We start from the raw sequence: 13,278 nt of genomic DNA on the forward strand, positions 1-13,278 counted from the left end.
TGTCCTGGCTTCAATATCTGCTTCTTTCCCGCTCTACTGGCGACTAGAGAGTTGCGCTCTCCATCCCCACCCGTCCCCGTCAGGATCCTCTCCATCCCCACCCATCCCCGTCAGGATCCTCTCCGTCCCCATCCGTCCCTGCCAGGATCCTCTCTGTCCTCACCCGTCCCCGTCAGGATCCTCTCCATCCCCACCCGTCCCCGCCAGGATCCTCTCTGTCCCCACCCGTCCCCATCAGGATCCTCTCCGTCCCCACCCATCCCCGTCAGGATCCTCTCTGTCCCCACCCATCCCCGCAAGGAATTACCTCCATCCCCGCCCGTCCCCATAAAAAACAGTAATTACTTCTGACAGGATCATCAATTCCACAGTTTCTTTTGTGTTTGCGCTGCTGTTTTCCTTGTGGAATCTCTTTGGTGGAACCCTTTTTTTTGTTTTCTGTTCAGGTAATTAACTTATAAACCCCTCCTTTGCTAAGGCTGATGTGTCCATTATATTATATGGATGAACCCTGCTTCCAAATCCTTCCATCCCCGTGGGAGTCCCGTTGGCCAGAGGGGGGTCCCCCATGGGAGTCCCGTGGGTTAGGGGGGATTCCCGCGGGATTCCCGCGATCCCCGTTCCCGTGCAGACCTGTACTGGCGACTTCACCACCCAGTGATCTTTGCTGGTCGCCACGCGCATGCCCAGTAGATCAGGAAGCACGTGTCAGCGAGGCCATCAGCTGCATCAGCCCAGGCAAGACAGCAAGAGCGCCTGCGCTGAAGTTTTAACGCAGGGAGTAGGAGGCGATACTCCGACGTCTCGGAGGAACCCTGGCTACGTAGGCGCTCCCAGAGAGGCTCTTACGCTCGTACGTGAGCGCCGTCCCCCAGCTCTGGCGTCCCACTGGAGATCGCCCGCAACAAGCACCGCCCTCTTCTGACGCAGCTTCCTGTTTCATGCATTTCCGGCAAATGCGGGGAGGACCGAAGAAGGAAAGCTGCGGGGGAGTTCAGGTACCGGTTTGACCGGGGAAGGAGAGTGAGGGCAGGCTGCAGGGAATGCGTGAAGAGGAGTTGCTCGGCGCGTGACGGTATCTCTGAGTTGGTTCCATTTAAATGGCTTTCACGCTTCAGAAACAGGAGGGGGGGGAGGGGAGGTGCAGCCTTTGGGGGTTTTTTATTTTATTTTTTTAGTCTTTGTTCTCACAGCGTGTAATTAAACACTGGAATTCGTTGCCGGAGATTGTGGTGAAATCAGCGGGTTTCAAAAAAGGTTTGAATAATTTCCTAAGAGAAGTTAAGCTCTTCTGAGCAGGGACCGTCTATTGAATGTTAAATGTACAGCGTTGCGTATGCTTTTCAACGCTATAGAAATGATAAATTGTAGGAGTAGTAGCTTTTTTGAGATGGTTTGGAGAAATCCACTGCTTATTCCTAGGATAAGCAGCAAAAAATCTGTTTTACTACTTGGGATCTATCTAGCTACTTGGGACCCGGGTTGGCCACTGTTGGAAACAAGATACTGGGCTTGATGGACCTTCAGTCAAGCCATTTTGACATCACTGATGAGTTTGGTTGTTAGGCATTGGTGGAATGAGGCATTATGACATCACAATCTCAGCTCAGGAATGTTGCTACTCTTTGGGTTTCTGCCAGGTACTTGGGACCTGGTTTGGCCACTGTTGGGAACAGGATACTGGGTTTGATGGACCTTTGGTCTGTCCCAGAACAGCAACTCTTATGTTCTTATGCAAGTCAAGTAAAGGACAATCAAGCCATTGTGACATCACTGATGAGTTTGGCTCTTAGGCACTGGTGGAATGAGGCATTGTGACATCATAATCTCAGCTAAGGAATTTTGCTACTCTTTGGGTTTCTGCCAGGTACTTGGGACCTGGGTTGGCCACTGTTGGGAACAGGATACTGGACTTGATGGACCTTCTGTCTGTCCCAGTATAGCAATTCTTATGTGAACCAAGTAAAGGACAATCAGAGTTTGGCTCTTAGGCATTGGTGGAATGAGGCATTATGACATCACAATCTCAGCTCTGGAATGTTGCTACTCTGGATTTCTGCCAGGTACTTGGGACTGGCCATTATTGGAAACAGGATACTTATGTTCTTGTTCTTATTGACAAAATAAGTTTTTTTACAAAAACAACATAAACATCAAAATTGATATAACAAGTTTTGTTATCACAACAATTATGAAGAAAAAAGTAAAAGTGCTAACATGAACAAAGGTAAACCTAAGCCAATGTGATATATATGTCATCTATATTTAAAATAGACTATTTGTCAGTGTTTTTGGAATGTTATAAGGATTTTTTGGTTAAATACATTTTGTATCGATATGTTAAGCAAACTAGATTCTACTGTTGCGTTAATGAATTTGGGCTGTTTTTCTAAGAGTTTAAGATAATTTTTAAAGCAGTGAATCTAACAGTGGGCATTCTTGCTGATTTAGGATAGCCGATGTCACTTTTAAATTTTGTTGCATAAGTTTTCGAAGGCCCTTTATATCTTCAGGCATCGTGGTGGATTTCTCTGGTGAGTCGGGTAGTAGGGCCAATTTTTCCGGGGTGCTTAACTCCTTTTTTTGAGCGTTTTATACTTGATTGCATTGTGTAGCAATGGTAATGTTTTGTAGATTTAGTTGTCATGTTGAAGAGCTTATACAATAATATGGTTAAATGTCCTGTTTGTAACGTTGCAGTCGATTTATAAGTTGAACTGTAGGTGGTCGGTGTGGAGGAGCTCAATCAGGCGTCCATCTTGGGAACAGTCACGTGGTCTTCTCGGGTATTTGCAGCCTTATACAAAACAGGGGGTAACCCGTAAGGAGCAGCATTTACAACTCTAAAGGACAGATTGAATGGGCTGTGCTGCTCTTTAGCATTAGTTGCTATGAAAAAATACTTGTTTTTTCTGTGTCACTTTTTAATGTCATGGAGTATCCACTAGTCTTAGCACTATTTGACAAACCTATTCCCATCCATTTCTATTTATCTGTTCCACCCTACTAGTGATTTAAAGATCTGTCTTTATTTCCTGCATCATATCTAATTCCACTATATATAGATATACAAATTTACTCAAAATTGTTTTATAGGTAGGGTAACTAGAACTAGATACAATACACAAGGTGCAGTCGCACTGTGAAATGATAGAGGAAAAAATATGTCCCTGTGTCATTCTCTACTCCCACCCTTTTACCTTGAATCCACTTTCTGACCGACTTTCACCTTCTAACCAGCACACACATTTGCCACCTAACTCCTTGTGTTTCTCCTTTCCATATTGCTCAACACCACTTCTCTCTTCCCCCATAGTCATCAGTGCCACAAGGTAGTTTTTCTAAACCCCAACATGCTAACATTTGAGTTATAACCAGGTTAACCAAAAACTCTGCATCTCTCTCTCTCTCCAGAGTGAGTAGAAGCAACAACTTCACATGTTCTTCAGTATCAGCAGATTTAAGAACATAAGAATAGCCTTACTGGGTCAGATCAGTAGCCCAGTAGCCCGTCTTCACAGTGGACAATCCAGGTCACTAGTACCTGGCAAAAACCCATAATGCTGGTTGCCTGTTGCTGATCAGATGTTCACCTGGCTTTGTTTGTGTTATTACCTGTAATGTAGCTCTGAACCTCTTTGTGATCACATTTGAGTTTTAAATCTTTACAGAACCAACTAATTTTGGCAATAAGCGAATGATATGCTTTTGTGGAACTGCACCGATGCTAGGCAGTTGGGTTTATCTTACATGATTGATTTCTACCCTTTTTTTATATATTGGCTGCTGACATCTGAAACTGATGCTCAGTCTAACCCCAACTTTTTCTCCAGTAGCCTCACTTATGAAAATTAACAGTGGCCCCAAAGTAATTGTGGCTCTTTCGCTAGAAGCAGCAAGTGCTCTTATTATCTTTGATGCAGCTAGGGAACAGAAAAATAAAGGGTACGATAAATAGGAGGACATAGATTCTCTTAACTTTTTTTTTTTCTTTCTTATTTTAAGCTGTGAATGTTATTAAAATTGCTGTCATGGAAACCAAGCCTGTGGTTGAATCAAAGCAAGCGGAGGAAGTGATCAGCGCTATTCCTACACAGGTGGTCTGCACAGCCTTTAGTGACCTCATCCTGGTGGTGGTAACACAGTATGGGAAAATGGGGACCCTTGTCTCCATGACACCCCATGTTGTATCTACTGACGTTGGCAAACCTACACTTACCACGAGAGTGATTCTTGGCTCAGACGAGGTAAGTTTTTCTGGAGGCTGTAGTATTTTCTTTAGAACCAACATACATATATGGAATAAAGGCTAGTAGTATATGGGTCATTCCATGTCAAGTGGACCAGGAGCCCACGCTCGACCCCCTTGAAATCCAACCAAATTTTACAGGGGTGTTGTCTAGGGTCTCAAATGAAACTGTGCAAAATTTTTTGGAACTATCTCAATTTGGTCAGGAGCTAGGGGTGGTTGAACAAAAGCAATCGATCCACTCCCATGCCTCGTGCGACCTAAAACGCCAACTTTGCTTAAGCACTGCGGCAGAAGGAAACCACCTAGGAGTCTGAAATTTTGCAGTTTGGTACAACACCTTGGGGCAAGATTATATGCCAAGTTTGAAATCTTTTGCGAACATGCTTCCATTTCTACAGGTCAGCAAAATAGGCAAAAAAAATTCACAAATTAAAATTTTTGGCACAATTTGGCTCCATACTGCTGCTGGTAGGTAAGTCAGCTGAGGGTACAATTTACCAGCAGACATGTAACATGAGGTACTTCCAAGATTTGCAATATGAGCTTTTACAGTCAAGTGAAGCTGAAGATATGACCATCCAAAAAATATGGCTTTTATGCATTTATGCAAATTTTCTGACTTAGATAGGGAAAGGGATCCTACATGCAGTGGATCTTAATCATCTGTGATAAATTCCAGCAGGACTGTGCACTTGGGCAGATTAACGCTGGGTTTTACTGAACTGCGGTAGAGGTTTCTACCGTGGCTCGGAACACTACATGCTCCAACGCTTCTCCAACATTCATAGAATTCTATGAACGTCAGAGCATTTAATGCCACCGCTGCCCTAAATAAATGGACTGTTTTTTCTCTCTCTGACTCTGCTATTATTTCTATGTTATTGTGAACCTTGACTACTAAGGAGGACATATTGACTTTCAGGTAGTGAGAGCAACTGTGGCTTTGTTTTTATGTTCTTTTTAGAAGGAAAGTATGATTCTCCTTTGTGATAATCTCTTACTAAGGAATCTCTGTGTTTTGCAGCCCCTTGTCCATGTCTTTGCAAAGAATTTGGTGACATTTGTGTCTCAGGAATCCGGTAATAAACCAGTTCTCTTGGCACTGGCCTTGAAGGATAAAAACACAGAGGCGGTGAAAGCCTTGAAGGAGCTGATTCGGAGATGCCAAGTCTGGTGAGATGTGACCAGAAGAAGTCTCGCATATGTCCATGAAGACTGGGGATTTCATTAATACACAGATTTTGGACAGTGCTTGAGCATCGCTAACATGCCCATCACCACCACTCCCCTTATGAATGAGGGCCATACTTTGGAGGGGGGGGAACAAACCCTCCTGCTGCCAGATGGCAATGGGCCTTGCAGCCAAGATATCGGCACAAGGCAAAAAACAGACAGGTCGCCCGTCCCTATTCTTTGACATTTCAGGAGGAATACTGGATACATTGTCACACCCTAATATTAATGCTGCTTTTATGAAATGGATTAAGAGGCTGGAAGGGAAGATTATTTGGGGGAACTTCTGCCCTGCAATGCTTCCCCAATAAACAAAACCTTCTTATCATGTTTCTGTATATGAAAGTCATAGGCACCCTGTATAAGAGGTTTGGGAAGGCTAAGCCAACCTGACAAGCCCTCCCCAAGGTAACCTCGGCACCATGCAACACAGAAAGAACCTATTAAAAGGCATCTGTGGCATCATTAAAAACCCACCTTGCTGCGGTGAAGGCCGGGATTCCCTTTGTTCAAATAATAACAGTAGGCCTGCTTCATGGACTCGGCCTTCCACCTTCTCTAATGCAACTTCCTGCTTCTGCAAGGGTGGGATTTGTCATAAGGAAAGCTGAGTCTCCAAGGCAGGCCTGCTTTGATGGCTGGAGTGCAGACAACTGCACCCTAAAGCAGAAAGACTGATTCAGTGATGCCCTCTAAGAAGGCAAGTGTCCATCCATGAGGGTGGAGGGAGAAACTGGAAGTGGGATGAAAGGAGGCAGGGGGGTAGAAGAAAGTTTGCTTGCGGGATCTTTAGGAGAGAGAGCTGAAGGTACTGCTGTTAGTGATGATCCTGGGTGGGGTAGGAAAGGACAGACAGGTCTTGGAGGATAGGGAAGAGACAAGTTAAACTTTTGGTGGATGGGGCGGAAGAGAGCTGCTTTTTTTTTTTTTCTTGACTACAACCGCAATGGAGTCTCCAAAAATTGCTTTATCATGCAAAAAAAACCAAAAACACCACAACTTTTGAAAACATCTCTATTTGCAGAAACTTTTTTTTAAAAAAGATGAGGAGTACTGTATAATAGGAAGCAGTAGATGCAGGGTGAGAAATACTTATGTTTAGTTATTACTGTTATTAGTTATTTAGTTATTAGTTATTTTATGCTTTTGATTTTACATTGTATTTTGTGTATTTATTTTGTAACTTGTTTAGGTTTTATGAGGGCTATAAGTTTGTTTTTTAATCAAATAAAAGATGTGCCTATATTTAATTTGGGGGTTCTGCACAAGAATTTACGCCAGGTTTCAGTGGGTGTAAAATCCTCACATCCAAAATTAGGTAAAGCTCATGGCGCTATTCTATAAACAGTATCTAACTTGTTTATACAATAGCACTTAGGGGAAAATCCTATAACCAGTGCCTAAATTTAGGCATCGGTAGGCTCCCTGCCGATGCCTAAGTAATTGAAAAATGCAATCAAACTGCAGTGTTGAAGCACCTAACTGAAAGGCGGCTGAAATGGCTGTTGGAATCGGGCTAGGTAGCTTTAAGCCGCAGAATGTAGGAAGGAGCGTGCATCCCTCCTCCAGCGGACAGCATGTGTGTGTGGGGGAGGGGTCGGGGGATCCCTTCTGCGGCCATTCAGCCAGTTGTGGCAGGGGAATTCTCCCATCAGCTGAGCAGCAGGGACTCCCCAAAGCCGCAATTCTGTAACCGGTGCCCTAAAATGATTGACGGGCGATCGGCGGCCACTTTTAAGTTGGGCACCGCTTACAGAATCCGGCCCTTAGTACACTTCTAGTCCATAATGTGCAACAATATTGTGACCTATTGTGAGGGTTTCAGCATGGCTGGTGTGTTAAAATGCTTCACTAATATGGCAGCAGAATAGAATCTCAGTTACGTGATCCCTTCTTACTCGAGATGGGTAAATTTTTATATTTAATTTCCTCAGCACCAGCTAGCTTGAGAAACAGAATTATGTTTTTTTATTAAAATATTTGATGTGCCGTCTACCAGCTTCCATTATCCAGTGGTTTACAATCTACTAAAAACAGACATAAGAACTCTGTTTCATAAATAAAACAGGTCTGAACTTCATATGTATCAAAATCATTCATACCAGCCTAAGAAGAGGACAATCACTTTATTCTAGCATCTCTCAAACTGTGTGCCAAGAGATTCTGGGTGTGCCCTGAGAGATAACAGAATTGTACATTTTTAAAAAGAAAGTAGCATATTTTCACTCATATACCGCGCTCCCGTATAAAACGCGCACACGGGTATAGCGCGCGGGAAACTGTAATTTATGTAAATAAATTTTTATATACCGCACATGCCTCCCCGACTCTCCCGTCGCCGCCTGACTCTCCTCTGGCCACCCCGACTCTCCTTTCTCCCGCCCCGACTCTCCTCTCCCCCTTGAAGTCCTGTCCCCACCCTGAAAGCCTGATGCCCTCCCCCCCCCGACGTCCGATTCAACCCCCCGCAGGACCGCTCGCACCCCCACCCCGAAGGACCGCTCGCACGCACCCGCACCCCCACCCCGAAGGACCGCTCGCACCCCCCCCTCATCATGTAGAAGCTCCTACCATTGTCCTGCTGCTTCCTCTTGGTGGTCCCGGCCCTTATGTGAGCCCTGCGTCTGCGCTGCTTCCTCTTCCGGTGGTCCCGCCCTTTCTCTGATGTCAGAGAAAGGGTGGGACCACCGGAAGAGGAAGCAGCGCAGATGCAGGGCTCACAGAAGTGCCTGGACCGCCAAGAGGAAGCAGCAGGACAACGGTAGGAGCTTCTACATGATGGGGGGGGACGGGAGGCTGTGGGGGTGCGAGCGGTCCTTCGGGGTGGGGGTGCCAGTGCGTGCGAGCGGTCCTTCGGGGTGCGAGTGCGTGGAGCGGTCCTTCGGGGTGGGGGTGCGAGCGGTCCTGCGGGGGGGTGAATCGGACGTCAGGGGGGGAACTATGTAAAAAAAAAAGTTGTAAAACGCGCTCACGCGTATAACGCACAAGGTTATGCACGGTTTGTAAAAATCGTATATAACGCGCGTGTTATATGCGTGAAAATACGGTACTTCATAAGTATACACTAGAATAAATGACATGTACGTTGCATACACAAGCGTCTGTATATGTTGCGAGTATTCGTGTGTGTAAGGATACAACCACCCAGGCAAGCATCATTCTTTGACGTGATTGGTCCTCGACAACTAACAGCAAGTAATTTTATTTTTATTGAGCAACAAAGCAATCAAGGCTTTGTTACTGTTTGCATCTTCTTATTTTTGCAAACTTGGATTTTCAGCTCTGAAATAAATTATATATATATATATTAAAAAAAAGAGAGAATGACTGCAGAGGGTGGATGATGAAATGCATGTCTTTTTCCTGACTGTCGAGCTTTGTTTTGAGTTAATTTGCACTCAAAAACAAGCACATCAATTGCATTGATTAGTAATTCTATTCTATCTACTTCAGTTTCACCATTATTATAATTACCCATACATAGCTTAAAGAACTTTTAAATAAATAACTCTCAAATTTATAATGCAAAGGCTTTCAATCAAAAAGTTTTCTAATGGAATATAACATTCAAAGGATAGCAAAATGCTTCTTGAGACTTGATCACTAAAAGTTAAGAACTTAAGAATAGCCTTACTGGGTCAGACCAATGGTCCATCAAGCCAATCCAGGTCACTAGTACCTGGCCAAAACCCAAGAATTAGCAATATTCCATGCTACCGATCCAGGGCAAGCAGTGGCTTCCCCCATGTCTATGGACTTTTCCTCCAGGAAATTGTCCAAACCTTTCTTAAAACCAGCTACACTATCCGCTCTTACCACAACATCTGGCAACGCGTTAAACCAGCATCAACCAAACTCCCAAAATTTAGAGCTTTGGGAGTCAAGCTCTGATCTCCCGCATGCTCTTGTTTAGCAGTCTCTAGTGCCAGGTAAAAGAATGTGAAAAACTGGAAGGGGGAATGCTTAGCAAATAATTTCCAGATTAAAAAGCATGGCCCACCAGAGGGCACGCACAGAGCGGAACAGAGGCATTGTAGAGGCTGCTCTTTATGAAAAGTCAGCGGCCTTGGAGATGATGTGGATCCAGGGTGTGATTCTACAGGGGTTCTCAGTTGAGTCCTCAGAACACACCTAGCCAGCCAGCTTTTCAGGATACCCACACTGAATAGGGAGAGAAGATGGGATTTGATACACTGCCTTTTTGTGTTTATAATCAAAACAGATTGGGACTTGTATACTGCCTTTTTGTAGTTTCACAACCACACTCAAAGCGGTTTATATACAGGTACTTCAAGCATTTTCCCTGTCTGTCCCAGTGGGCTCACAATCTCTCTAATGTATGTGGGGCAGTAAAGGATTAGGTGACTTGCCCAAGGTCACAGGGAGAGCATGCGCAGATGCTCAAGGCCCAGCAAGAAGAGGAAGCCCATCTTCAGGCACAGGACATGCCGGTGCCGGTGCCCAGGCCCAGATGACAGTAAGAAGCGGCGGGGGGTGCCCAATCGCAGGGGGGGGGGCCTTCGGGGGGAGCAATGCTGGTTCTCATGGGGGGGGGGGATAGAGCAACGCCGCTGGCCTCAGGGGGTGGGAACATATCAAAGCGAGTTTCCATTATTTCCTATGGGGAAACTCGCTTTAATAAACGAGCATTTTGGATTACGAGCATGCTCCTGGAACGGATTATGCTCGTAATCCAAGATACCACTGTATATGCACCAGAGACCAATGCCGGGGCTCGCTTTTAAAGCTTTCTGCGGTATTCTGAAAACTAGGAGGCAGGCGCAGGTTTAGGGAAGAATAGTGCTAGCTTCAAGTTTTCTGTAGGAGAAAAAGATCATTAGGTCAGGGTTAGCTATGCTTTAGTTTTCAAGGCTTAGGACTCCTTTAACAAAGCCACGTTAGCGGTTTAACGCGCGTAATAACACGCTAGCCGCTACCGCCTCCTCTTGAAAAGGAAAATGGTAAAACCAGAGAACATAATTTGAGGTTGAGGGGTGGTAGATTCAAAGGCAATGTTAGGAAATTCTACTTTACGGAGAGGAAGGTGGATGCCTGGAATGCGCTCTCGAGAGAGGGGGTGGAGAGGAAAACGGTGACTAATCAGAAAATAATATTAAATATTGAACTAAGGCCAGTACTGGGCAGACTTGCAAGGTCTGTGTCTGTGTATGGCTGTTTGGGGGAGGATGGGCTGGGGAGGGCTTCAATGGCTGGGAGGGTGTAGATGGGCTGGAGTAAGTCTTAACAGAGATTTCGGCAGTTGGAACCCAAGCACAGTACCGGTTAAAGCTTTGGATTCTTGCCCAGAAATAACTAAGAACAAAAAATTTAAATTGAATCAGGTGGGCAGACTGGATGGGCCATTCGGGTCTTTATCTGCCATCATCTACTATGTTTAGGTGGTAGTTTTTCGACTGGCGCAGGAGTTAACGCGTGCTAAAAATGTGTATGCGATAAAGCTGATAATGTGGCTTCGTAAAAGGAGCCCTTAGTAACAATAATTGTTAGACAGGGGCCCGAAGCAGCCTTTATTCACCTCATATGGAGAGACTCATGAAATGAGCTGAACGATTTAAAGAAAACACGTATAAAGCCCTTTTCCCAAAATATGTATAAATTAGATCACAATATAGGAAACAGTCTTGAAAAGTGGACTCATTACTGGGCTTTGTGAAATGGACCCTAATTGATTCTACTAAAAAAAAAATAATTTGAGCCACCTGCAAGCTAGACTTCTCTTTTATACAGAGGACTATGATATACCCCCCCCCCCCCCGCAAAGTCGCGGTACATAGTTCACAGTCCCAGTGATTCGCAGTTTTTTCCATCCACCTTTTCTTCGACTTGGGACCCCAGCGTGCGCCTCCTCCGGCCCCCCAATCCGCTCTGCCTGACTAGCGAAACCGGAGCCGCAGAAGCCACCGCCCACATCGGCACTCGCAGTAGCCGCCGCACCTGCAGCCTCCAATCCCCACTCCTCTTCCACATCCAATAATCATGGTTTTTTGAAGTTCGCGGGTGCTCCTGGAATACAACCCTCGCAAACTTCGGGGATATATTATTGTATATTTAACTTTTTTTGTCTTTTGACAAAGTGCACTCATTTTGGTAACTTAACCAAGATTATCCTATATAATAAAACCCTAGCCGCGCATGCGCACTCCTACCTGCGTGTTCTGTTTTCCCTGATCCGTGAGGTGTATGTCTGTGGCGGCAGGAGAGCACATGCGCGAGTCCCCAGCCTTCCTGCGCCTAACTACACTCGCGGCAGGACTGGCCGCCAGCGCTGGACTCCCTGCTCTCTCGCTGCAAAAAAACAGTAAGTTTTTCGCGGTCTCCCATCCCTTCCGACGTCTGACCGCCCCCCCACCCCCCCTTCCCTTCCTGTGGTCCAGACTCCAAACCTGTCTGCAGCACTCTACACACGCTGCTTCGGGGCCTACTGCCCTGATTTGCTCTGCTGCGTCTCTGATGATGTCATCAGGGACATGCCAGAGTAAATCAGGACAGTAGAAGGCCACGAAGCAGCGTGTGTAGAGTGCTTCAGACGCTGCTAGAGTCGGCAGGTTTGTCGGGACCACGGGAAGGGAAGGAGGGGGGGGGGGAGCAAGGAACTAAGGGAGCTGGCCAGACTTCTAGCACCCGTTAATGTAACGGGCTAAAATACTAGTTATGTAATAATTGCCTAGCAGAGAGCCCACTAATTTAATGATAATGTTTCTCTCTCTACAACAGTGCATCACAAACTGTGTGCCACAAAAGAGACGAGTCTGTCACTGCTGCCGCTAGCGCCTTGGCTCTGCCCCTCCCCCTCAACGGAGTAATCTCCAAAACCCGGCAGTTCATCTGGGTTTTAGAAGGCCCCTGAGCTCGGCCACAGCTATAGGGCCTCTGAGCATGCGTGGACATCAACGTGATGATGTCATACACATGCATGTGACATCATCAGTCAATGTCTGCGCATGCTCAGAGGCCCTGTAGACACGCCCCTGTGTTTAATGCGCCACGGCAGAAAAGGTTTGCTAGACACTGTTCTACAATATCGCTAAGACCTTCAGCCATACTCTCAACACCTCCTGGCCTAGACTACTGCAACCTGCTTCTCGCTGGCCTGATGCTACTGGTGTATAGAAACGTGCTATAGAAATGATAATTAGTATTAAAATGATATGCAAAATATGGTGATGCATTTATCTTTTAACTAAGCACGATCTACAGTGGATCACAGAAACCCAGGCCGACTTGGCCACCCTGTTAGGGGTGGTGTGGGAAGAGAGGAGCAGGAAACGGATGGAAACCTTTTGGCAGCCTGAATTGTGGATGTGGCGGTGACATCGCAGGCAACGATCAAGATCAGGACACTTTCTAGAGCTTGGATTTACAAGGGGGGATGATCTTGCATAGAATTTGAAGCATTCTCCAATGCTCTTCGGACAGAACGCAGCAGGAAGTCCACAGAGATTTAAAAAAACAAAAACAAGCCCCAAGTAGTCAAAAGAGATCATCCCAGCACACTTTGAACTACTTTGGGAGGTCTGGGAGAAGACCTGAGGAGATTGGCTTTGTTTTGTTTTCTGCCATTGAGGGACGACTGAAGATTGTTCAGGGGCCACAATAGTTAGAAAGTGAAGTATGGTCCTCCTGGGCCTACAATGTTTTACCTCTCCCTTGCTCTCATAGTCTCCTTTCCCTGGGTCTTGTAGAGGAACATCTTCCTGCGAGTCTTGCCGTTCTTGGGCTGCCCCTCTTTCTCTTTTCGCCCTAGTGGTTGCGCATGTGTATATCATCACACG

General features: G+C 45.8%; 1 protein-coding gene across 3 annotated transcripts; it reads left to right on the plus strand.

Moving 5' to 3' along the window:
* Positions 1–830: 830 nt before the first annotated feature.
* Positions 831–7,478, plus strand: PSMG3 (proteasome assembly chaperone 3). 3 transcript variants are annotated; one of them, XM_033962640.1, is made up of 3 exons: positions 831–1,075; positions 4,006–4,247; positions 5,277–7,478. In XM_033962640.1, exons 2-3 carry the CDS (start codon positions 4,032–4,034, stop codon positions 5,427–5,429), a joined length of 369 nt encoding a protein of 122 aa, XP_033818531.1. In that variant the 5' UTR covers positions 831–1,075; positions 4,006–4,031; the 3' UTR covers positions 5,430–7,478. The 3 variants fall into 3 exon arrangements, with proteins under 3 accessions (XP_033818531.1, XP_033818530.1, XP_033818532.1); XM_033962639.1 differs by having other exon boundaries at positions 835–998; XM_033962641.1 differs by lacking the exon at positions 831–1,075 and adding an exon at positions 1,190–1,257.
* Positions 7,479–13,278: the final 5,800 nt, after the last annotated feature.

This window comes from Geotrypetes seraphini, chromosome 11, assembly GCF_902459505.1.
Source record: "Geotrypetes seraphini chromosome 11, aGeoSer1.1, whole genome shotgun sequence".
NCBI classification, from domain to species: Eukaryota; Metazoa; Chordata; class Amphibia; order Gymnophiona; family Dermophiidae; genus Geotrypetes; species Geotrypetes seraphini.

Bases quoted from the DNA above. Each gene is read 5' to 3' on its own strand.
- PSMG3 (XM_033962640.1), top strand. From the start codon at position 4,032: ATGGAAACCAAGCCTGTGGTTGAATCAAAGCAAGCGGAGGAAGTGATC. The intron at 4,248-5,276 runs GTAAGTTTTTCT...TGTGTTTTGCAG, and splicing joins TGATTCTTGGCTCAGACGAG to CCCCTTGTCCATGTCTTTGC.